Source organism: Oreochromis niloticus, linkage group LG14, assembly GCF_001858045.2.
Source record: "Oreochromis niloticus isolate F11D_XX linkage group LG14, O_niloticus_UMD_NMBU, whole genome shotgun sequence".
Taxonomy (NCBI): Eukaryota; Metazoa; Chordata; class Actinopteri; order Cichliformes; family Cichlidae; genus Oreochromis; species Oreochromis niloticus.
In genome coordinates, this window is record NC_031979.2 from 25,582,380 (window position 1) to 25,607,311 (window position 24,932).

The 24,932-nt window shown below is 42.1% G+C and overlaps 1 protein-coding gene across 3 annotated transcripts; it reads left to right on the top strand.

Moving 5' to 3' along the window:
• Positions 1–627: 627 nt before the first annotated feature.
• LOC102080957 (extracellular calcium-sensing receptor) lies at positions 628–12,133 on the top strand. 3 transcript variants are annotated; one of them, XR_003213912.1, is made up of 9 exons: positions 628–1,597; positions 6,336–6,472; positions 6,761–7,055; positions 7,209–7,295; positions 7,571–7,840; positions 8,050–8,256; positions 8,341–8,616; positions 10,615–10,684; positions 10,780–10,892. XR_003213912.1 is itself a non-coding variant. In XM_025898490.1 (9 exons), exons 1-9 carry the CDS (start codon positions 6,237–6,239, stop codon positions 11,898–11,900), a joined length of 2,634 nt encoding a protein of 877 aa, XP_025754275.1. In that variant the 5' UTR covers positions 5,839–6,236; the 3' UTR covers positions 11,901–12,133. The 3 variants fall into 3 exon arrangements, 2 of the variants coding, with proteins under 2 accessions (XP_025754274.1, XP_025754275.1); XM_025898490.1 differs by lacking the exon at positions 628–1,597 and adding an exon at positions 10,990–12,133 and having other exon boundaries at positions 5,839–6,472; positions 10,457–10,684; positions 10,780–10,903; XM_025898489.1 differs by having other exon boundaries at positions 10,615–10,827.
• The last annotated feature ends 12,799 nt before the right edge of the window (positions 12,134–24,932 follow it).

Consider the following 24,932-nt stretch of genomic DNA (forward strand, 5'->3'; position numbering starts at 1 on the left):
GCGCGTTTGACTCGCGAAGAAAACCACGCGTGTCAGATTGTGTGTTGCATTTTGTGCACACACCCGTACCGCACCAACCGCTGGAGTTGGAAAATATGAACTCCGGCGTCAAATCGCGCCCCGACAACCAATCAGGAGGCCGGTGACGTGGCTGTAACCAGGTCACAGGGGCAGATCAAACCAAAGCCCTTCATTCTTCATTCAGTATGGAGGAAAAACTCATCACTGCCGTGGCTAATCACCCAGAGCTGTATGATGCCAGCTGCTACTTCTACCGAGACAGGAATAAAAAGGACCGAGCTTGGAGGCACAGAAGTGAGGAGATCGGGCAACCTGGTAAGTTCATTCATTCTCCTTTTTAATTTTCAGACTGACCCGATAAAGCCGCGCAAAAGCTAGCAAGCCCGCCTACTGTCCCGCTATTTTCCCACTGATGTACAAATACCTTTCCGCTAACAAGATAATGTGTTTATTCAGAGGACATCTGCAGCACAACACATCTGGCACAACTTCCTCCCACATTTCCGGTCCACGCGCGTGGAAAGATGCAATTTTGAGGCGCGATGGGTTTTTCTTGGACACGCGTTGAGGTGCGAATGTGCACGCGTCAAATTAGGGGCGTTTAGGGCGTTTTCGCTCGCCTCTATCGCGTTCGGTGTGAACGCAGCCTTAGAGAGCCAGTGATACAAGATGGGGGTAGGATGGATTCATCTTCAGGTTTGTTATCCATGGAGGAGAACGGTCTGGACAAAGCATCTGGTTTAATGATCCAAGTCTGTAGATAATGGAGAAGATAAAGCAAGGAAAGAAAAGGGCCCACAAGGCTTGTCATGCATTCATCCTCTCGGGAGTTTGGTCCGTCCAATCTGTGTCCTCAAGCCACTCTCCACTCAGCCAATTGTAATTCTTCCAGCACCATCTTGATGGTGAGCAACTCCAGTCTCCAGTATCACAATTCATTTCTGCCAATGAGAGAAAATAATGCAAAGGGATGCATTTAACCTGCATCTTGCTGGGACAGGACAGCTCCCACTCTAGAATCAGATGCATCCACCTCCATGATAAACTCTTTGGTGTAGTTGGGTGATATAAGGATGTGGGCAGAAGAAAAATCCTGTTTGAGATCACTGAAGGTTTCTTGGGATGCTGAATTCCACTGAAACGGGACATTAAGTGAGATGAGACTGGTTACAGAATGATCCTGAATGCAGGGGCGGATCTAGAAGGGTGGCATGGGGTGGCAAGTGCCACCCTAAAATGATCCCTTGCCACCCCAAGTGCCACCCCAGTTTTGCATATGCAGAAACTGCAGTTTTGCAGTGTTGTTTATACAAAATAAGATAGCATTAACAGTTTGAGCATAGTTACAGTCAACAGTGAATATAAATGCTAAAACTGAATATATTGGATAGTGTTCCCCCCCTGCACTATTAACAAATGGTTCAGCCCATAGCAGGACCGGCTTTTTTCTTGTTTTCAGTAGCAAGCGATGCTTATGATTGTGCCAGAGGACATTTTGAATAACACCATGGGAATTCCATCGGGAATCGGATTTTACACATGTGGTTGGATGTTACACTCTGGAAATGGAAGGAAGGTGAGTGTTATTAACCCTCTGTGGTCCACGGACATGCTGCACCTCCAAATTACATGACTATTTTAAGCTGACATATGTAACACAGTAAGGGGAATTGTTGAAAAGAATATATAAATGGGCCAATAGGTTCGACTATAGGAGCACAGGGGTGTGTTTAAATGAGACACAGAGACATGAATGTAACTCAAAAGAACCAGCCGACTTTAGTGAAATAAACTATAAGGTTGACAAGCACAGGTTAAAGGCACTTTACAATTGCAGAAAGGAAACTTACAAAAATGAAAGAAAAGTAAAACACATAAACTGCTAAAATAATGACTTGGCCAAGTGTTACTTTTGGTTTTCAATGTTGGGTTTCAAAGCTCGGGTTTCAATGCTCGGGTGCACCCTAGTAACCTGACTCCATAACTCTTATAGAAACAGATTACACAAATCCAATGTACATTCAAATGAAAATCTCACACTCTTTTCACATGTGGAGAATGTTCTACACAACAGCTTATTATTTAAAGTCCCAAATAAAAAATGTCCAAGGGGTATAGTCCAAAAAATTCCCAGGGTGTGAAAGAAAATAGGGGTGAGAGAATGTCAGTCAGTGGTCTTATGTATAACCAGCTGTGTGTGAAAGTGTGAGTGATACAGTCCTACCACACCGCAAGGTGCAGCAGTTTTTCTAAGTCCAGGTGGGAAGGCTCGCCATCTATTTCAGCGGAGGAATCCACCTCAGGAACAATTCAGCATACGAAAAAAAACCTGACCTGTCAACAGACAGGGTCAGAAGAGCAATTCAAATATTAATTATGCTGTTCTAGCTATAATTCACAACTTAGAATTTTGTTGACATCATATTCGACATCAATTTGCAATTAAAATACTCAAATTTGCAAAAAAATAAAACATCTCTCTTACACAAACTATGCATTACTGCAATATATTGTCAATATTCTTATTTGTACATTGCAAAACACTTCTTCAAATATAATATGAAACCATTACAACTTATAACCAAACTAAGTAAAGGTATTGAATATGCAACAATTTTTAATCAAACAATTCAGATAAATTCAGTTACTGAACAATAAATTGCAAAACAGACTTAAACTGAGGCATACAATATGTGCTCACCGATCTCAGTGCATCACGGCGGAAGACAATGGTATGGTGTCTCTCGGTCGGAACATGCGGGGCTCTAAATAACGTAACAGGGTATGGTTTTTTTCTTTAATGACAGTAATACAACGTGAAGGAAAATAAACATAAGTTGCGCTTCAAGTGTTACCTTACTTCTGGAAGCAGATTGAGATGAACTTTCAGGCAGTTGATAACAACTAGAGCTAATGAAGGCTAACAGTTTAGCTCCATGCGGTACTTTCTAAAGTCACCAGAAAACTGCAGCATTCGCCTGTTTACTCACTTTGGCTACTTTTAACATGAAAGGTAGCTGATAACCAGCGAACTTATGTGCAGCACAGTTGCTTGCAACTTATATCTAATACTTTTTCCAGCTCAAAAACTTCAGTTTCTCAGGGATCAAAGTTTTGCAGCGCAGCTCTCTTTGGTCGTGTCCAAATTCATGGGCTGCATCCTCCTGAGGCCGCATTTGTAGACCGATTACGTCACAGCGACGCACCGAAGGCTGTCCAAATTCGTAGACTCCTCCGAATGCGGCCGACAAATGCGTCCTCCTTTTCCCCGAATTTGAAGGATGGGTCGGGTGTGTCCTTCGTGGCCCACCATATCCCAGAATTCATAGCGCGGCCCAGTCAAACTCCAGTTTCCGGCAATGGCGGCCGCTACTAAGTTTTAAAATTACTTTTATTAATCTTTCTGGGTCACAAAATAAACTTTTAACATATTTTCAGGCGAGAATGTAGCTGTGTAAACTTCAAATATCTGCTCGGTTTATCAAGGTATCGCATATTTGCAAAAGTGCTTCGACGTTTTCAGAGAAGTCTGTTACCCACCAGCTTGATAGCTAACCGAGAGCTCGAGGGTCACTGAAGCCGCCGAGAACGGCACAACTCCCGGCACATCATTTTCAGATTACCGCGGACTTTCGCTACTCAGGTTAAACGTAATATATAAGTCACTTAGACAACCTAAAAAGGATATTGTTTGGCTTTTTTCAGTGTTTTATTTGTTCGTGAGTAAATCGGTTTGGCTGAGATTAAAGATATTAGATTAGATTAGATAAAATAAAACTTTATTAATCCCCCGGGTGGTTTTCACACAGCTGAATAAACGTCAAACAGAAAACCGATTAAACAGAAGTGTGAGATGGTCGAGAATTTATGCCAGTGTCCTGTTATATTTTACATAGCAAGGAGCAGACGGCTGAGTTTATTAAACTCCACCGAGACAGCGGTGACGTTAATCAGAAGGCTAGACCGTCCAATTTCACAGCCGTTTACTTCCGGCCTACCCGACCTTCTGAGGACCCGGCCCATGTAGACCGCGAAGGCCGGGTCCTCAGGAGGATGCAGCCCATGAATTTGGACACGACCATATTCTCCTGCCAGCACGCGACTACACACACACGTAGCAGCGAACACAGAGCAGGTGGGTGGGACATACAGCGGCAGGCTGCTTTCCCATTGGCCAAAGCATACTGGGACCTGTGCATTTCGATTGGTTGGGCAGGCTGTCCATCTCTCCTCATACGTATCAGTCCTTAAAGTGCTACCCTCATTTTATGTGGGTTACACATAGCAAAAAGCTGCAGCCATGCTGAGTCTCTATTTCAGCCCACATTGAAAGTTTTTACATTTTAATTACAGGCTAGTAAATCCAGAGTTATGATAATATATATAAGCCATGCTTTTTTCTAAATACTGTCGTCACGTTTTGTGTGTGTGTGTGTGTTTTAAGCGTTTTCTAAGGACAGCGCAAAAACAGTAAAGAAAGGAAAAAAGCCACCTCTTTCCTGTTGGTGGAAAAATGTACCATGTCGACCAATTTAAGAAAGTCAACACCTGGGATTTGGTTGTTTAGGAAGAGGGGAAAGTTTTGGGAGTGACGGTAACGACAGCGAGACAGAGAGAGCGAGTGTGAGAGAGAGACAGAGAGCGAGAGTTTGAAGAGGTCATGCTCCTAGCAAGTCAGCCACAAGGTAAACTAAGCTAATGTAGTGAATCCCTAAAGACACAGTGAATGAATACTGTGAATATAATTAGCAGGTGATTCAACAAAGAGTGTGCTTTGGTTAAAGTATGTGAAGATTGCACAAAAAAATTGAAATTTTGAACTGAATATAAAATCAGTTCAAAATTTCTTTACTTTTTGCAGATGATGTGGCACTGTTTGCTTAATCAGGGGGTGACCTCCAGCTTGCACTGGAGTTGTGTGAGAATCAGCACCCCCAAGTCAGAGACCATAGTTCTCAGCTGGAAAGGCTGAACTCCATCTGGGACAAATTACTACCCCAAGTGAAAGAATTTAATTGAATTCTCGGGGTCTTGTTCACGAGTCTGGGAAAAGTGGAGCATGAGATTGACTGTTTTCGGAACCATACTGAATTTAACCAGATAAATATTTTATATAGGGAGAGAGAGAGTATGCAAATTGCTAACAAAGAGTCATTATAATTCATCATACATTGTGAATAGCAGACAAATCAACAATAACTCTATATCATAATGTCTTCAGTTTTTGTGTTTGTTGTAGGGCTGTCAACGTTAATGAGTTAACTGCCTCATCACGATTAACGTGATTTATATTTTTAATGCAATTAACCCATCTAGAGCACAGAATGGAAAAACTTTGGAAAAACTGCACAAAATGCATTGACAGAGACATTTCAAGGATTTTGAGTCATTCTGCACTCCAAATAGATTAATTGAGTTAAAATTTTTAATCACGTTAAACATGATGACAGCATTTACATTGACAGCCCTAGTTTGTTGATTTGTTCTTATTTTGTTTTATTTTGCGAGCTGCTTATTAGATGCCTCTCCACCCAGCCATCCTGCCCCTCTCCTCCCTGTGTGGCAATCAGCAGGAGCACCTCGCAAACATGGGCAAAAATGGGCAATAGAAAACCAATTGGTGCCAATGCAATGCCCAAAATGCCATTGCCATGATGCTGCCCCCACCACGATGCCGCTCTGGGCAACCGCCCATTTCCCCCATATAAAAAAAACGCTACTTCTCAGGACAATCTTCCCCATCCATTACGTTTTCGAGTCGCCTCTTGCCCTTTGTAGCTTGGTGTCCCGCCCATGCTCATGCCCCTTTGTTTTTGTTTTGTTTTGTTGTCGTCCCCTCAACAATTTTGTTTTCTATTCTCTTTCAGCTCAAATATGGACTGAAGCTCTTTAATATGATGTTGTTGAGACATTCCACATGAACTTTGCTGTACATGAATTATGATATGTTATTTTTGCTATTCTTCTTTTGTGTTTACTTGATATGTACACAGAAACAACTGTTACTCTGACAATTCTTCAGTGAGTTATTACTGATGACTAATTTACTCACAGTGTTCCCTGAGTTTGCCTGGATACAAAGCAATCTCAAATGAAAAGTATACACCTCCTTCTTCCCTGATGGGTGGTGTGTAAGATTAAACAACACAGCAAGTCAATAAAAGGGAATGGCAAACAAAACCTAATGACTGGTCTCAAATATTCAGAAAGCTGCCATGTGCTCATCTTTGCGAAACAATTTAGTCGTGGTTGTTTTGCTGTATTCCTGTGTTTCTTCTACTCTACCCACTCCTCAGTTTTCTTTCTCCTGTCAGCTGCAGGGACAGTTTCATCTAAATGAGATGCACAAAACTGGAGATGTGGTTCTGGGTGGACTGTTTCAAGTCCATTTCTTTTCAAGTGTTCCTGATCTGTCTTTTACCTCGCAGCCACAACAGCCTACTTGCCATGGGTAACTATGACAGGAAAACGGCATGAGAAAAATAGAATAAGAAAACTGTTAAACTTAATTCCAGTATAAATATGTATTTTATATCTGAAATAACTACACAATGGATCTTCTTTTTTTTCATTAATATATGTCTTCAATTGTTATTCAGTTTCCTTAATTGTTTAAAATGTCATTACTTTTGAAACATTTTCAAACTGCACTCATTTTCTTATTTTTCAAAAATCTGCATTGTACATATATATTTTGTTGTCAGATATTTTATTGTATATATATTGTTTCTTGTCTTAGTGTGTATGTCCTAGGATTTAAGCTTGCACAGACCATGGCGTTTGCTATTGATGAGATCAACAGAAACACAAACCTGCTACCAAATGTGACTCTGGGATATACTCTTTATGATAACTGCCTTGAACTTGGAATTGGATTCCGTGGAGCATTGTCTTTAGCCAGTGGTCAAGAGGATCAAATTGTAGTAGATGATACATGTGTTGGAAATCCTCCAGTCGTAGGGGTTGTGGGTGATTCATCTTCTACAAATTCTATTGCAATCTCTAACGTCTTAGGTTTGTACAGAGTACCTATGGTAAGTTTTCTGCTTGTAACAGTTTTCATGTATTAATTTGATATAATTGAAAATGTAAAACCATTTTATGAAAAAAATAATGTAGTCATGATGACAAAGTTAAGATATCTCTACATGGATAGCTCCCCAATATACAGTCTGTATATTTCACAGGTGAGTTATTTTGCCACATGTTCCTGCCTGAGTGACCGTCAAAAGTATCCATCCTTCTTTAGAACGATCCCAAGTGATTCTTTCCAGGTGAAAATTTGTCATCACAATTAAAATGGAAACACAAAAGTCTGTTTCAATATCTGTGTAAAAGAAGAAAACACAAGGATATGAAAATATTAGAAATAATAATATAATTATTTTTGAGAATTATGCTCTATTTCATTTCTGTATTACCTCAGAGATTAAGGCTAAATTGCAATTATATTTAAATGCTGTATTGTGGATGATGAAAAAAAATATAACACGCCGAAAGTTTTTCTTTTCTTTTCAGTGCACTTACACTTTAATCTGTATTCACTTAGGTACGTGCAATGATCCAGATTCTAAAACATTTCGGCTGGACTTGGGCAGGTCTGCTCGTCAGTGATGATGATTATGGACTTCATGCAGCCAGATCCTTTCAGTCTGAGCTGAGTGTGTCGGGTGAAGGTTGCCTGGCCTACACTGAGGTTTTACCCTGGGACAAAGACACAGATGAACTCAGGAGGATCGTTGATTTGATGAAAACCTCTACAGCTCGAGTTGTCATTGTCTTTGAACATCCTAGTCGCATGATACACCTTATGGATGAGGTTTCACTTTAAAATACTTTAAATAATTACTAGTTACAGAGGTCTTCGTAATTATATTGTGTAAAACATGTATTACGTATCATTGTGAGTACAGAAATGAGTACAGAAATTTAATAATTCAGAATTCATTTTAAGGATCAGAAACTATTTCAGTAAAGAAGTTGGAATTACAATAATATTTCATAGATTTGGTCTGATCTAATTCACAGGTAGTAAGGCAAAATGTGACAGGCCTACAGTGGATAGCCAGCGAGGCCTGGACAGAATCTGCTGTGCTCCAAACACCTCACTATATGCCATACCTGGGTGGTACACTGGGTATCACCATTCGTCGAGGAGAAATACCAGGGCTCAGGGAATTTCTGTTACAAATACGTCCTGATCTACATCACAACAGTAGCTACGGAAATAGCTTGGTGAGACTTAACACTTTTACTGTGGTAGTCACAACAATTATATATTTTCATAATGTGTAACAAACATTTTTCAAATTATTTCAGGTGAATCAGTTTTGGGAATTCACATTTCAGTGCAGGTTTGCTCCAGCTCCAGCAGGCTGGCTGGAAGGTGGAGGTGCACTATGCACTGGACAGGAAGATCTAGGAAATGTTGACACTGAGTACTTGGACATTTCCAACCTGAGGCCTGAGTATAATGTGTACAAAGCTGTATATGCACTGGCATATTCCCTTGATGACATGCTGCGGTGCAAGCCAGGAAGAGGGCCTTTCAGTGGGAACAGATGTGCCACTTTACAGTCACTGGAGCCATGGCAGGTGTAGTATCATTTTACACCCCATCTCTGAATACATTGTGTTTTGTTTTACTTATTCATTTATTTATTTTTCGAGGGGGTTGCTTGATTTCTTTTCCTGTCCCGTTTGGTTCTTTAGCCATCAGAATTGTTGTCTGAGGGACAGTGGTTCGTCACAACCTTGCCGTATTGGTCCATTTATTTATTTTATTTTATGTTTTTACAGATAGGACAGACATGACTTGGGGATAGGAAAGGAAGTGAGAAAGAAAGGGAGGGAAAGAAAAACACACGGGAAGAGGGACAGGGAGAGAAGACAATTAAAAAAACCAAAAAACCACTGGATCACCTGTTGAGTAAGAACAAAAAGAAAAAGAAAACAACGAAAAAGAGAGCAACACAATAAACATTACACCACAGCAATAACCTAGATAACTGTAACTATCACTAAATACTAATACGAAGCACAATGTGCTTTGAGGTAGCAGCAGCCAAGAAAGATATAGTTTATGTCTGTGAGCACCCGTGTGTACACCCGTGTGCACACCGGTATGCGTGAGCACGCTTGTATTCAAAAGGTTTCTTCATGTAACGATCTGGTTTGCAGATGGCTGTCCCTCCCTGCGCCTGGTTCTGCCGGAGGTTTCTTCCTGTTAAAAGGGAGTTTTTCTTCCCCACTGTCGCTAAAGTGCTTGCTCATAGGGAGTCACTTGATTGCTGGGTTTTTCTCTGTATTTATTATTGTAGGGTCTATCTTACAATATAAAGGCCCTTGAGGCGACTGTTGTGATTTGGCGCTGTATGAGTAAAATTGAATTGAATTGAAATAGAGGGTGTGGGGAGCCATAGCCTCGTCCCCCAGGGCATAAAGCAGGCATGGAGGAGATCCAGGCCCCAGACATCCAGAGGCCCCAGAGCCTGAGAGCCCAAGGAGGTCTATCAGAAGGGCCACCGTGTCAGGCCCCACCAAGGAGCCACCGGGAGTGAGCCGGAACACATCTGAGCGCCCAGCCCCGGAAACCCAGAACCACCAACGCACCGACGTCTGTGGGCATCAGCCACCGGCAGGGAATGTGGTGGTGGTGGTGGGGGGGGCGTTGGCTCCCACAACTGGGAGGGCCCAAGATGGTCACAGAGAGGTGGAGTCTAAGACTCGACCTGACATATTGACACAGACGAATAGGCACACACAGACACAAGCGTACATTCCCACCCTTATGCACATATGTACTGTCACTCGCCCAACATGGAAACAGACATAAATGGACACTGTACACACACTTACACTCCCCAAAAATACTCTATACCCCAGCTACCACCACCCCCAGAGTGGTGATGGTACCTCCTCCCAGCCCCCACCCCGATGGTAACCAGAGAATAGGGGTGTGAAGACCCCATGCCTCCCTCTGCCGACTGATATGTGGTGTTGCTGTGTGCTGTTCTAAAGTGCATTTAAAACATGGGAGGGGCATGCCCTCCATTGTTTTAAATGCACCTTGGGTTTCTTGGGCTCTCGTGTTCTGGGGGCCTCTGGATGTCTGAAAGGGGATTTGCCATACTTGTGAGTAAAAGTAGTTAAGGTATTTAAGTCATTGAGGTCATTAACTTCTATACAAGACTTTTAGTAATGTGCCTTGGTTGATTGTGACTTAGATATAAATAACTTTATAGATGTAGGTACCATAGATACAATATTATATCTCATTACTAAACTGAAAAATTGCCACTGATTTCACTGTAAAGTTACTGGAGTCATGGCAGATGTGATATCATTTTAAACTTCATCTATGAAAAAAAGAGTCTTTCTATAATTGGTTTCAGAGCAAAAAGGAATTAATTTATTATACATTCCTTTCAAACAGCTTGTTTATTATATGGAAAGAGTGAACTTCACCACTCCATTTGGCGATCAAGTGTCATTTGACGAGAATGGTGATGTAGTACCAATTTATGATGTTATTAACTGGTTGTGGCTCCCTGATGGAAGCACTAAAGTTCAGAATGTGGGTGATGTTAAAAGGACAGCTTTCAAAGGTGAAGAACTCATACTTGATGAAGAAAAAATCTTCTGGAACTTTGAATCCAAAAAGGTTAGATATGTTTTTATTTGACAAGTACATTTTATGACATTTACAGTATATAGAATTGTAGCAGGCAATAAATATTTATTTTTTATGTCCAATAGCCACCTCGATCAGTATGCAGCGAGAGCTGTCCTCCTGGTACCCACATGGTGAGAAGGAAGAGGGAGCCCGAATGCTGTTTTGACTGCATCCCTTGTTCTGAGGGAAAGATCACTAACAAAAGCAGTGGGTCTTTGTCTTTCTGTATGACATATTTGATTTAATTTCTGTGAAATATAGGATGCATTTCACCATGAACCCCTCTTTGTCAGGCTCATTGGAGTGCACCAGTTGTCCAGAAGATTTTTGGTCAAACCCACAGCGTGATCTATGCATTCCTAAGAAGACAGAGTTTCTTTCCTATCATGACCCTTTGGGTATTTGTTTGACAGCAACCTCCTTACTGGGAACATTTATATGTGTTGTTGTTCTGGGGATCTTTATCTACCATCGCACAACACCTATAGTACGTGCCAACAATTCAGAACTTAGTTTCCAGCTATTGTTGTCACTTAAGTTGTGTTTTCTGTGTTCACTTTTGTTCATTGGACGGCCCAGGATGTGGACATGCCAACTCAGGCATGCAGCATTTGGGATCAGCTTTGTGCTTTGTGTCTCATGCATCCTGGTAAAAACCATGGTTGTTCTGGCTGTGTTCAAAGCCTCCAAGCCAGGAGGGGGAGCCAGTCTGAAGTGGTTTGGTGCTATGCAGCAGAGAGGAACAGTTCTGTTTCTTACATCTATTCAGGCAGCCATCTGCACTACCTGGCTTGTCTCTTCCTCTCCAACTCCACATAAAAACACCCAATACCACAATGACAAGATAGTGTATGAGTGTGCAGTTGGGTCCACTGTTGGTTTTGCAGTGTTATTGGGCTATATTGGTGTGCTGGCTGTCCTCAGTTTTTTAATTGCATTCCTGGTGAGGAATCTCCCTGATAGTTTTAATGAGGCCAAGCTCATCACATTCAGCATGCTGATCTTCTGTGCTGTGTGGGTGGCCTTTGTTCCTGCTTATATTAGCTCACCAGGAAATCTTGCAGATGCAGTGGAGGTATTTGCCATTCTTGCTTCAAGTTTTGGACTCTTGATCACACTGTTTGGACCCAAATGTTACATAATCCTGTTGAGACCAGAGATGAACACAAAGAAAGCTGTTATGGGCCGTGGCATTGTGTCATAAAATTTTCAGTTCATGTCAAAAGGATTTATTTGTTTTTTGCACAGTTTAGGCCAAAAAGTAAATAAACAAATAAAATTAACAAATGCTAAATATTAAAGACAGTTATTTAGTCGGTTTTGTTGCTGTTCTTTTAAAATGCAGTTTAAATACAAAACAACCAGACTTTTCAAAGAGAAGCGTTGACTTTGTTACACTCCATTGTAAAATTAACCTATTAACCTCCTAAGACCCAAACTCTTTCATGGCATGCATTTTTTATTTCGCTTTGCTATTTGGGCTGATTGGGACCAGATGAATGTAAAACCAAAGAATTACCAGATTTTTTTTTTTTTACCTGATGTTTGTTTCTGAGAAAAACGCGATCCACATATGAGGACATTTGTTTTAAATTTCCATAGAACAGTGGCAGTGTAACGTCCTTACATGTGGAAATCAGGTCCTTGTAGAGCAAAATTTAGTATTTTGGTCTAGCCAACCCAAAATGTGATGTCCACATATATGGACGCCAGGTCCTAGAAGGTTAAGGAAGTTAAATGTACTTGAAATTATTTTAATAAACTAAGCTTTCAAGTTGGATTCATTTAGCAGTTTTACTCTATATTCTTGTATATTTGGTCTGTCTTGAACTGATCGTGATCAAAACCATACTGATCATTTCACAAAAACAACTCAGGCAGGACTCAAATACAGGTCTCAACTTTCAAACTTCAGTGCAGATTATTTTCAGTTCAAAATGTGCGACAATCAGAACTTAAGAGTAGTGACAATGCCAGGCTCCCAGACACACAAAGCTCTCCAACAGTTTTCTTAGAAGGTCTCTCCAAATAGACTAAGACGATTCTCATCCAGAGAGTTTATCTCCAAACCAGATTCAGAATCAGCATACTTTATTAATCCCTAACGAAATTGTGTGGGTTACAGTTTCCCCAAGAAGGTAACAGTAACAGTTTAAACAATTTAAACAATATGATATGTTACAGATTTTTACAAATTTAAGAAATAGCACTAATATACAAATCACTCAATTATAAATATCAAGAGTTAACAGAGGTGATCTTAAATAAATATCAAGAATATTGACAAGGATATTACAGAGTAGAAAAGAGCATGCACAAAAAGGGTGTAACTATTGCAGTATTTACAGTGTATTAGATGGAGGAGCTGTACAGGGAGATGGCTACGGGCAGGAATGATTTCCTGCATTGTTCAGTGGTGCTCTTTGGTAATCTCGGTCTCTCACTCAATGTGCTCCTGTGACTAGCCAGCATGTCATGGAGTGGGTGGGAGGTATCATCCAGCATTTTCTTTACCTTGGAAAACATCCACCTCTCAGACACTAGGGCTGGGGGCAATATGGCCTAAAATCCATATTGCGATATATTATTTTCTTCTGTGTACCGTATTTTCTGCAGAATAAGGTGCACTCAAAATCCTTTAATTTTCTCAAAAATCGACAGTGTGTCGTATAATCTGGTGTGCCTTATGTATGAATTCTGGTTGTGCTTACTGACTTCGAACCGATTTTATGTGGTACACATTATTCAAAAAGCTGTCAAAAAATGTTTTAGTACGACTTTGGTAAACTACGAAGTTGTTTACCAAAAGTCAAACGAACACTGCAGCATCACTGAGAGTTACAAACTGTCTAAATTCTTTAATCTTTAATAAAATGGTCAGCGTTGCTGCTTTACCAGGTGTAACAATTAAGTTTAACATCCAGGCATTCATGAAAACGGAATTTTTTTAATTTAACGGAGTTAGAAGTTAGCAGGAAGTTAGCTCGCTAGTATAAACGGTATACAGTAGAACCGATATGACATATCACCTAAACATGATATGCCATGTGCTGACTGAGAGATTTCTGAAAAAATTAAAACGTACAGCTCTGCTATCACTTCCAACATAAATGAATACAGAAAACTAAACAGCAATGACTTTTTTAGGGTTACTGAAGTTGGGTTAGCTGGTATATAATGATGTGCTACGTGATCGATAGCAACACAGCTATGTTAGCATAACATAAACAGTGAAGCTGGAGGATGAACGCCAACTTTTTTCCACTCGATAAAAATTAACGGGAGGGTTCCTGATGGTTTGGGACAAATGCAATCGCATGGCAGTATGCTGTAAACGGACCAAACTTCAGTCAGGAGAACAACTGAAATAATCCACTTTAGTCATTAATATACTGCAACAACATGGGAATAGAGCAGCTGTGAGAGAATTCAACATTAATGAATGAATGGTACGGAAGTGGAGGAAGCGCAGTTTTTGGCTTTCCCCATATTCCAAAACGTGCTCCGTGTCTTTGCTATTACTGTCACCCAGCATAATTTGCAGATATTGCTTGCAGCCGCTGCAATGCTTTCAACCAAAACAGGAGCAGCTTGATGACACCATCATCATGCGCTATCGCGGTAGAGCAGTATAGTCAAAATCTCTACCGTTGGCCAAATTCATATCGGTTCTACCGTATACTGTTTATATCGCCCACCCCTAGACACTACCCTAAGGAAACTCCATTCCCACAACATTACTGGCCTTGTGGATCAGTTTATTTAGTCTGTTGGCAACTGAGCATTGTCCGACAGATGTTGAAGGACCTCATCCGCCTCAGAATATTTCTCCAAAAGATCTGAGCATAAAGACAAGCAGGCAAGTTTTGTTCACAGATAAGTCAAAAATGCATACAGTACAGGGCCCAGGCTTACTGATGGTGACAATGACAATGATCCACCAAAGACTTATGCTCAGCCGTTCGCTTAAGACAAGGCACTAGCGAGTTATCAGTCTCAGGTGAGTGAACATCCATTGGTGTGTAGAAACCACAAGACAGGAACCTATGAAAAGTCTAGATAAACCCCAGCACACTGTACACACACACACACACACATGCACACACACACGCACACAGATAAGGAGAGAGATGAAACAGAGAGAGCTAGAATCAACTTCAGAAGGTTTGGTGAAATTGGGTTTCTTTAATTACATGTGGAGGGGAATGTTCGTTGTGGAAAAACAAACCTTTTGACCTGGTTGATAGTTCCATGAAGATCAGCTACACGTTTATGTTGATCACTGGTTCTCAGGAGTTCAGATCAGGTTGCTTTCTATAGATAGTGACACCTGTGGAGATACTGTGCTGAGGGCATCATTACTTCACCCTCAAGCAGAGGGGAAGAGAGTAGTTTGGTAGTCAAGGGATGCCTCAAACAGTGACAGATCCGTGGCTGAGGATGTCATCGTGTTATGGCCATATTCCACCTTATTCCCCTCTAGGTGGATTGTATTCTGGAGGCAATGCAGCAGAGTGCGAATTCTAGCTCCTGTTTCACACGCTCTGTTTCTCTGTGGATGGAAACTAGGATAAACTAACCTGAGCTCAAGTCCTGAACAGAATTCCTTCCATGAATATTCCAATGAATAATTTTCAAGAGGATGCAAGGCACTTAGAGCTGGTTGGGGTGTCCACCACTCGGATCCGGATCCTTCCACTAAGCATCCTCTAAGGATTCAATTTCCAATGTTGTGATACAAGATGGAGGTAGGATGGTTTCATCTTCGGGTTGGTTATCTGTGGAGGAGAACTGTCTGGATAAAGCACCTGGTTTAACATTCCATGATCTGATTCTGTAGATAATGGAGAATATAAAGCAAGGAAAGAAAAGGGCCCACAAGGCTTGTCATGCATTCATCCTCTAGGGAGTTTGCTGGCAAGCAAGAGTTTTATGGTCTGTCCAATCCGTGTCCTCAAGCCAGTCTCCACTCGTCCAGTTTCCATTCTTCCAGCATCATCTTGATGGCTGGAAGAATGGAGAGCAGCCCTGTAGCAGCGTTCTGCTGTACGGATCACTCTTTGAAGAGCTTTTTTATCCTTGACATAGCTGTTCCCATACCAGGATGTGATGTTCTGTGTGAGGATGCAATCCATGGTGCCTGTATAGAAAGTTCTGAGGATCCCTGGAGAGACCCTGAACTTCCTCAGTTGTTGGAGATGATACAGGTGCTGCCTAGCCTTTTTTGGCTTGAACCGGAATGTGGGCAGACCATGTCAGGTCTGAGGAGATGTGGACACTTGAAGGACTGGACCCCCCCTAGGCTTAAGAAAGGTGGTGGTGTTGCTGCCTTTGTTAAGTCAAAATTTGATGCCACAATAGTTCTATCGGAATCGATTTGCAAGCAAATTGAATTTTTGGCTCTGAATGTGAATATTGCAAAGGGACTTTATGTAACACTTCTGGAGTCGTTACAGTATACTAGGACCAGTTAGGTTCGACTACTAGAGTAGTAATGAGTGTAGCGTGTAATAAAGACCACAGACCAGAAAATAAGTTTAAATTGCCGGCTTATTATTTTGTGAAGACAGAGAATAGACAGTTAACAAACATTACATAAAACATTCAACATCACACATTTAAAGAAAACAAGATATTTTCTTTCCCTTTTTTAGTTCAGTAATTTCTGTTAATTTATCCTATTTATCTCAAAACCTTTTATTTGGCTTTAAAAGGATGTTATTTTCAACCTGTCATGGTCCTGGGCCATGTTGGCCCAGTATTCTTAGGTTTTGTGTGTTTTGTATTTTCCTCTTTCTTTATGCATTGGTTCCTAGGTCATTCTGTTAAGATGTTCCTTTGGTTACCCTCTGTGTGCCCCTCTGTATCTGTGAACCCTCGTCTCCCCTCCTTGTGTTTTATGCCATGTTTCCCCAGCCCGCTATGCCCGTGCTCTCCTGTCTCTCTCTCTCTCCTCCTGTCTGCACCTCTGTACTTCCTGTGTTACTTTGACAGTCTCCCGTCAGTGTCGTGTTTCTCCTGCCATGTCTCGTTACAATTATCTGTGTCACCTGTGTTCCCCGTGTGCTCCCACTTCCCTCGTTAACCCTCTGTGTATTTAGGTCTGCGTCTCTCTCCGTTCTGTGTCGTGTTCTCCCTCATGCTGTGTGTGATTCCCCCGTGTTTCCTGGTGCGCCTTCTATTTAGTTTTCCCAGTTTAGTTTTCTGTAACCTGTGATCTGCGTTTCCAGCAATAAAGCTGTGCTTTTTGATTTCAGTCCTGTTTTCCGTGAGTTTGCATTTGGGTCCTCATCCTGCCTGCACACAGCCTAACCATGACAGAAGAACGCGACCAGACAATGGACCCAGCAACTCACAACCCCTCCGCTGAGCTCCGTGAGGATTTAATCTACACAGTGGAGTATCACTGTCAGGAGTGGGCAGCGCTGCCAGGGGAAAAATATCGGGAGACCGTAGACATCCGTTTACAGAGGATGGTGTCCGGACTCCCATGGCTATTCGGCACGCTACACCCCCACATCCAGGACTTCCTCGTCTCCACCGTACGTATCCGCCCGGAGCTGCCTCTCCAGTATGAAGAGTCGGAGGACGTTCAGCCCGGTCCGCTGGAGGATTCGCGGCCCGGCTCGTCTCCTCCCTCTTCTTGGCGAAAATGGCGTTCACGCCGCCGTCGCCCCAGTACAGCTGAGCTGGCTTCACCCGTGGGTGAGAGCGACTGTGCGTCACTCACTCAGCCCAAGTTTTCTGATCCCGGACTTCATGACTTATCCCCCACTGTGAGTAACTCTGTTTTGCCCGCCATTGTGTTGCCTGAATCAGATAACTCCGCCACTCTGTGTTTGGACTCTAAAGACGTTATTCCGAGTGACACCTCCGTGCCAAGTTATTCACCAGCTGTCCTAACCAGTGATCTTTGTGTTCCTGAGCCATCAGATTCTGGCAATGCTCGCAGTGTTTCCTCTGAGTTAGCCAGTATTAATGTTTCACCTGTGGAGTTAGCTGAACCAAAGACTGTTATCCTACACCAGACTCACCTACATACTGCTACCAGCATTGTAGCCCCGCAGAACTGTTTTAATCAGCTGGTCCCTGCTTCTGTCTCCAGCCTGGCAGAGGCTCCGTTCATCCCGGCACCCGTACTTGCTCCTCGGGTGGGGTTGATGGACACCCAGCCGTTGCCTGCACCTGTTCCGGCTCCCCGGGTGAGGTCAGCTGTGACCCTGCCGACTCCTGCACCCATCTCAGTTCCTCGGGTGGGAGCGGCAGAGATCCAGCTAGCTCCTGCACCTACTCCGGCTCCTAGGGTAAAGGCAGCCAGAGCCCAGCTCGTCCCTGCACCCGTATCTGTTCCTCGGGTGGGGATGGCTGGTGTTCGGCCAGGCCCTGCACCCGTTCCTGTTCCCCGGAGGAGAGCAGCCACGAGTCAGACACCTGCTCAGTCACCAGTTCGACTACCTGCTGACCCACCATCACTGCAACCACCACTACAACTTGCACTTCTGTCCATAGCACAGTCATTATCTCAGTTATTAGCCCAGTTTCCTGTTCTGTCACCAGTTCAGTCTCTAGTTCAGTTGTTAGCTCAGTCACCAGCCCCGTAACAGCTCAGCAGCCCATTCAGTCACTACCAACCTCAACTGGAAACCTTTGTGAGCTTTCTCAGCCAGCTGAGGACCGCGTGGTGCTGACACATCTTGGACAGACTGTTTGCCCCGCACAGCCCCAGCCGTTGCATCCCAAGCCGACTGCGTGCCCTGTGCAGCTACAGTTAGCGTCCGCTGAGCCAGAGGTCTCCGCACCTGCTGGCTCTGCATCTCTTCGTCTCCACTGGGGGTTCAGGTGAACCGCTCCAGCCATCCCTCGTCTCCGCTGGGGGTTCAGGAGAACCTCTCCAGCCGCTCCTCGTCTCCGCTGACGGCTCTGGTCGGCCCGGCCAGCACTTCCTCGTCTCCGCTGGGGGTTCTGGTGAGCCCGGCCAGCACTTCCTCGTCTCCGCTGGGGGTTCAGGAGAACCGCTCCAGCCGTCCCTCGTCTCCGCTGGGAGTTCTGGTGAGCCCGGCCAGCACTTCCTCGTCTCCGCTGGGGGTTCTGGTGAGCCCGGCCAGCACTTCCTCGTCTCCGCTGGGGGTCCGAGGGGCCCGTCCGGCCTCCTGTCTCCGCTGGAGGGTCCGAGGGGCCCCTTCAGCCGTCGTCTGCATCAGCTACGCCCACACCTGGTCCAGCCTCTGCAACAGCTACGCCCACGCCTGGTCCAGGCTCTGCATCAGCTACGCCACCAGCTGGTCCAGCTCCATCGCCTGTGACTGCCACGCCACCGTCTGGTCCTGCCTCGTCTAGTCCTACGCCCACCAAGCCTCGACCAGTACGCCCAACGCTTGAGAGCCGCCGCCGTCTTCCACGCGGCCGGCCTCCGGACCCGCTCTGTAGCCGCCGTCTTCCTCCACGCGGCCGGCCTCCAGTCCTGTTCTGCTGCCACTGCCACTTCTCACGTGGTCGGCCCCCAGAACAGTCGAACTATGAACTTTTGTGCTGTCGCCCCCCGGGTCGACCTTCTGTTCTCCATGGAAACTGTTTCCCTGGACTCCAGCGTCTTTTGTTTTGAACTGTTTCTGTATGTTTCTGGGCTCGGTTGTGGTCTCATGCTCCTTGTGTTTTGTTTGGTTTGAAATCTTATACCATGAATTATATCATTGCTGATGTTTTTAATGAATTTTCTAACCATTATGATCTATTTATTGACTATTTATCACCTGTAATATATTTCTTATGACTGTTTTTACTAACAGGCTTTTATTTATTGACAACTATGTTAACCAGGGTTACATCTATATAACAATTGTTTGTTGCTATAGACCTCCTTCTGCTTCTACAGAAGCTCTGCATTCTTTAAATTTTCTCCTGTCCAGACTAAATTATAGTGAGCTTGTTTTAGCTGGTGACTTTAACTGGGATTGGCTCAAACCTGTTTCAGATTATTTGAAATCTTTCTGTGATTCTATCAATCTTACCCAGCTGGTCAATTTACCTACCTGGTCGAATCTCAAAAGCCCTGAAAAGTCTACCTTGGTTGACTTGATTTTGACAAATGTTCCTCATAAATTTTCATCCTTGAGTGTCTTTTGTAATGACTTAAGTGACCACTGTGTTGTTGCTGTTATCAGAAACACTAAGGTGCCCAAGTTACAACATCGATTTATTTTTAAAAGGACTCTTAAACATTTTAATGAACAAGCATTTTATCATTTTTATCTAAGTATGATTGGAAGAAAAAAGGATTAATCCCTGATGTAGAGTTAGCATCGACATTTTTTAGGGAGGGTTTTATGCAAATTGTGAATAAACATGCTCCATTAAGGAGATTTAGGATAAAAGGTTGTGAAAACCACTGGTTCTCCCCAAAGCTGGCAGATATCATTCATATTTAGACTCCAATTGGTCATGTAAATGGAGTTCACTTCACATGCTAAGGTTAATTATGGTGTTCCACAGGGTTCAGTGCTAGGACCAATTCTGTTTACATTATAAATGCTTCCCTTAGGCAGTATCAATTCAATTCAATTCAATTTTATTTATATAGCGCCAAATCACAACAACAGTCGCCTCATCAGAAGGCATAGCATACATTTTCACTGCTATGCAGATGACACCCAGCTCTATCTAGCCATGAAGCCAGATAACACATACCAATTAGTTAAACTGCAGGAATGTCTTAAAGACATAAGGACCTGGATGACCTTTAACTTTCTGCTTCTTAATTCAGATAAAGAAAAATATTTCTGAAAATCTTAGAAATATGGTATCTAACCAGATTCTTACTCTGCATTGCATTACCTTGACCTCCAGTAACACTGTGAGGAACTATGGAGTCATGTTTGACCAGGATATGTCCTTCAATGCACATATTAAACAAATATGTAGGACTGCTTTTTTCCATATGTGCAACATCTCTAAAATTAGAAATATCCTGTCTCAGAGTGATGTTGAAAAACTAGTTAATGCATTTATTACTTCTAGGCTGGACTACTGTAATTCATTAATTCATTATTATCAGGATGTCCTAAAAACTCCCTAAAAAGCCTTCAGTTAATCCACAATGCTGCAGCAAGAGTATCTTAATAACCTTATAGTACCATATCACCCCATTAGAGCACTTCGCTCTCGCACTGCAGGCTTACTTGTTTTTCCTAGAGTATTTAAAAGTAGAATGGGAGGGAGAGCCTTCAGTTTTCAGGCCCCTCTTCTATGGAACCAGCTTCCAGTTGTGATTCGGGAGACAAACACTGTCTCTACTTTTAAGATTAGGCTTAAAACTTTCCTTTTTTCTAAAGCATATAGTTAAGGCTGGATCAGGTGACCCTGAAGCCTCCCTTAGTTATACTGCAATAGGTATAAACTGCTGGGGGATTCCCATGATGCATTGAGTATTTCCTTTTCAGTCACTTTTCTCACTCAACATGTGTAGACCTCTCTACTGAATCACACTTGTTATTAATCTCTGGCTCTCTTCCACAACATGTCTTTCATTCTGTCTTCCTTCTTTAGCCCCAACTGGTCGCAGAAGATGGCCGCCCCTCCTTCTGCTGGAGGTTTCTACCGGTTAAAAGGGAGTTTTTTCTTCCCACTGTCACCAAAGTGCTTACTCATAGGGGGTCATATGATTGTTGGGTTTTTTCTCCATATGTATTATTGTAGGGTCTACCTTACAATATAAAGCGCCTTGAAGTGACTGTTGTTGTGATTTGGCTCTCTCACAAATTGGCTTCTTTTCAGACAATTAAGAAACAAATGTACTTCCTCTATTAAGAAAGCTAAATCAGAATATGTCTATTTCTCTGTCACCACAGAGAAACTACATAATCCACAGAAGTTCTGGAAAATCATTAAGTCTCTTTCAGTGAGTAAAAGCTCACATGCTCTACCCACCTACGTTTTTAAGGATTCTGTTCCTGTTTATGATAAGAAGGAGATTATGAATTGCTTTAACAATCACTTTATATCTCCCAGCTCTTTGTTTGACTCTAAATCCAGTCTCTGTAAAATCCTGCACAAACTTTCCAGTGTACACTGGTCAGCCATTTAACTTTGTTCCTTTTTCTGTGCAGGAAGTCTGTAAAGCTCTTAAAGTGTTAGATCATAGAAAATCTTCAGGACCCAATTTACTAGATCCTTACTTCTTGAAGCTGGCAGCTGATTTTGTGCCAGAGCCTCTCACAACACTTTTCAACCTCAAACTGGATATGAATGAAATTCCCTCAGTATGGAAATCAGTTTTTGTTGTTCTTCTATTGAAAGGGTTGACCCAGCACTTTTAACTAATTATAGACCAATATCTAATCTATCTGTGCTGGCAAAAGTTCTTGAAGCTCTTTTGTGTGAGCAGTTAAATGAGTTTTTACACACCAATGCCATTTTATCTGAATATCAATCAGGCTTTAGGAAAAATCACAGTACCATCACAGCTGCAATGGAAGTGGTAAATGATTGCTGTTGCACTTGATGAGAACCAACACTGTGCATCCATTTTTATTGATTTGTTGAAAGCATTTGACACTGTTGATCATTGTATTTTAAAACTTAGACTCAGTAATAGGTCTCAGTGCATTAAATCTGATGGTCTATGTTCGGAATTTGTGACAGTACACAACGGAGTGCCACAGGGCTCTGTATTAGGCCCCCTTCTATTTATCATTTATATATGTAATCTTGGCTTAAATGTGCCAGATGCAAACTTGCATTTCTATACTGATGACACAGTTATTTACAGCTGTGGTTCAACTCTTGTCCAAGCCATCGATTCCTTGCAGAAAGCCTTTTTTGCTGTCCAGCACTCATTACTTCATCCTAAACTTGTTTTCAATGCAGACAAAACAAAGTTGTTTTCTAACTCAAGGAAATGGGCCCAAACGATTCCTTCAGTAAACACTCTTGAGGGTAATAAAATAGAGTTGGTTAACACATATAAATATCTGGGTATGTTGATTGACTCGCTCACCTTCAAACCACATGTAGAGAATCTCGTGAAAAATCTGAAGTTAAAACTGAGATTTTATTTTCAAAGTAAGTTGTGTTTTTCTTTTAATACAAAGAAATGGCTTGTTGCTGCAACATTTTTACCTGTGCTAGATTATCGAGATATTCTATATATGAATGCTCAATGTCTTCGAACGGTTGATACTGTGTATCGTGCTTCTCTGAGGTTTATCACTAATGATAAATTTCAGACTCACCACTGTGAGTTATACTCCCAGGTAGGATGGCCTGCTTTGGCCAGTCGGTGGAACTCTCATTTATACAGTTTGTATGTTCCCTGCTTGCAATTAAACATGCTGGTTGGTATTTTCTCTTCTTCCGCAAGGTTACTTGCTGCTTTCTATTCCATTTGCCCAAACTGAATTTGGCAGAAGAGCTTTTGTCCATTTAGCACCCTTGGCTTGAAACAAACTGCAGAACGACTGGAAAATGACTGAAGTGCTTTTAAATCTAAACTAAGAATCCTTGAGCCGGGTCCACAACATGCAACTGTTTCAATTAGATTGTCATTTTACCTGAATTTTTGAATTTTCTGTTTGAATTTTACTGAATTTTATCGTATTTTATTTTTATTTTCTTATTCTTTTTTGTGTGTTGCTGCTGCCTGTGTTTAATTGTGTGTTTCTTGTAACTGTGAGATACTTGCTGCTGCCTATTTTGGCCAGGTCTCCCTTGAAAAAGAGGTTTTTAATCTCAATGGGATCTTCCTTGTTAAATAAAGGTTTTAAAAAACTGACATTTACAGGTAAAAGAAGCATATTACACCATTACCCTAAAAATATTTTTATATAATGTTATTAAGAGTATATATTTCAGAGATAACATTAAATAGTCTAAATCAGTGGTCCCCAACCTTTTTTGCGCCACGGACCGGTTTATGCCCGACAATATTTTCACGGACCGGCCTTTAAGGTGTCGTGGATAAATACAACAAAATAAAACTAGTACCGGTACCGAAAAAAAGAAGATTTATTCATAACAAAATAACGCTGAAAAACGATAAAAACCCTGAAAACCATACATTTCACACCTGAGCCTCAACACTCGCGGCCCGGTACCAAGCGACTCACTAAAGAACGAGTGATGTACAGATTTATATGGCCCACAACGTTTTGTACTTCTGAATAAGTTTAACTCTTAATGTTTTTTTACTGTTCACGTTTTGAATTTAGATGTTTGATTTTTCTCCATTTTGTATTTTTCAAATGCAATATTTTGGTAAAATGTTTAATAATGAATAATTCATAATAAAAAATTTATAATAATGAGGTTTTCATCCAGGCTGTGGAACTGGACAAGCTCTTTATCCTCTCAAGGATATTTGAGAAAGTGGGCAAGTGTGGACAGAATATCTTGGTCTGTCCAGGCTAGTGGATGTTCTCCACTATCAGTGGCGGTCCTAGCCTATTTGGCGCCCTAGCTCCCCCCCCCCTCCCACACACACACACACACACACACAAGACATATTAAGGATTGCCCATTAACATAAAACTGTTGTCGGAACCATACTGGATTTCACCAGAGAAACATACACATATGATGACAGACAGAGTATAGTATGCAAACAGCTACCAAACAGCCATCGTAATTCGTCATACAATTAGAACAGGGCAAATCAACAATTGACAATGACTATAATATTAAAATCTGTAACATAGTGTTTGGAGTTTACTCTGTTACTGTTGCTATTTTTACCATTTCTTCTTGGAGCAACTGTAACCCACATCATTTCATTAGGGATTAATAAAGTATTCTGATTCTGATTGTTTCAGGATGACCTGCCATTATCCAATGACACATCTGCTTACCTGTATCTTTTGCTCGTTTCTCCTCCTCTTCTTTTCTCTTTTTTCTAAACTGAGCACCTGATGACTTTGACCTTTTCTTGTCCATCTTGGTTTTAATTTTGCACTCCAGTATGAACACCCATTCCCCATCCCTAACATAACCTAACAGACCTACACCTTCGTCCATAGATTCGCTTTGTCTAGGGTTTATTTCTGGGATTTCGCACAACCCAGGATTCAAATCATGAATACATAATGGACTTGGATTTACATCATTATGAATGAAATATGCTCTATTTGGAAGCAGCCGGCCCCCCTCCCCTTTCGACGGGTTGTGTGTGAGACTTGAAATCATCAAACTATAAAATATAAGTTTTAAATTGTTATTGGTCCCTTTACCCCGAGTCCTAAAGTGTATA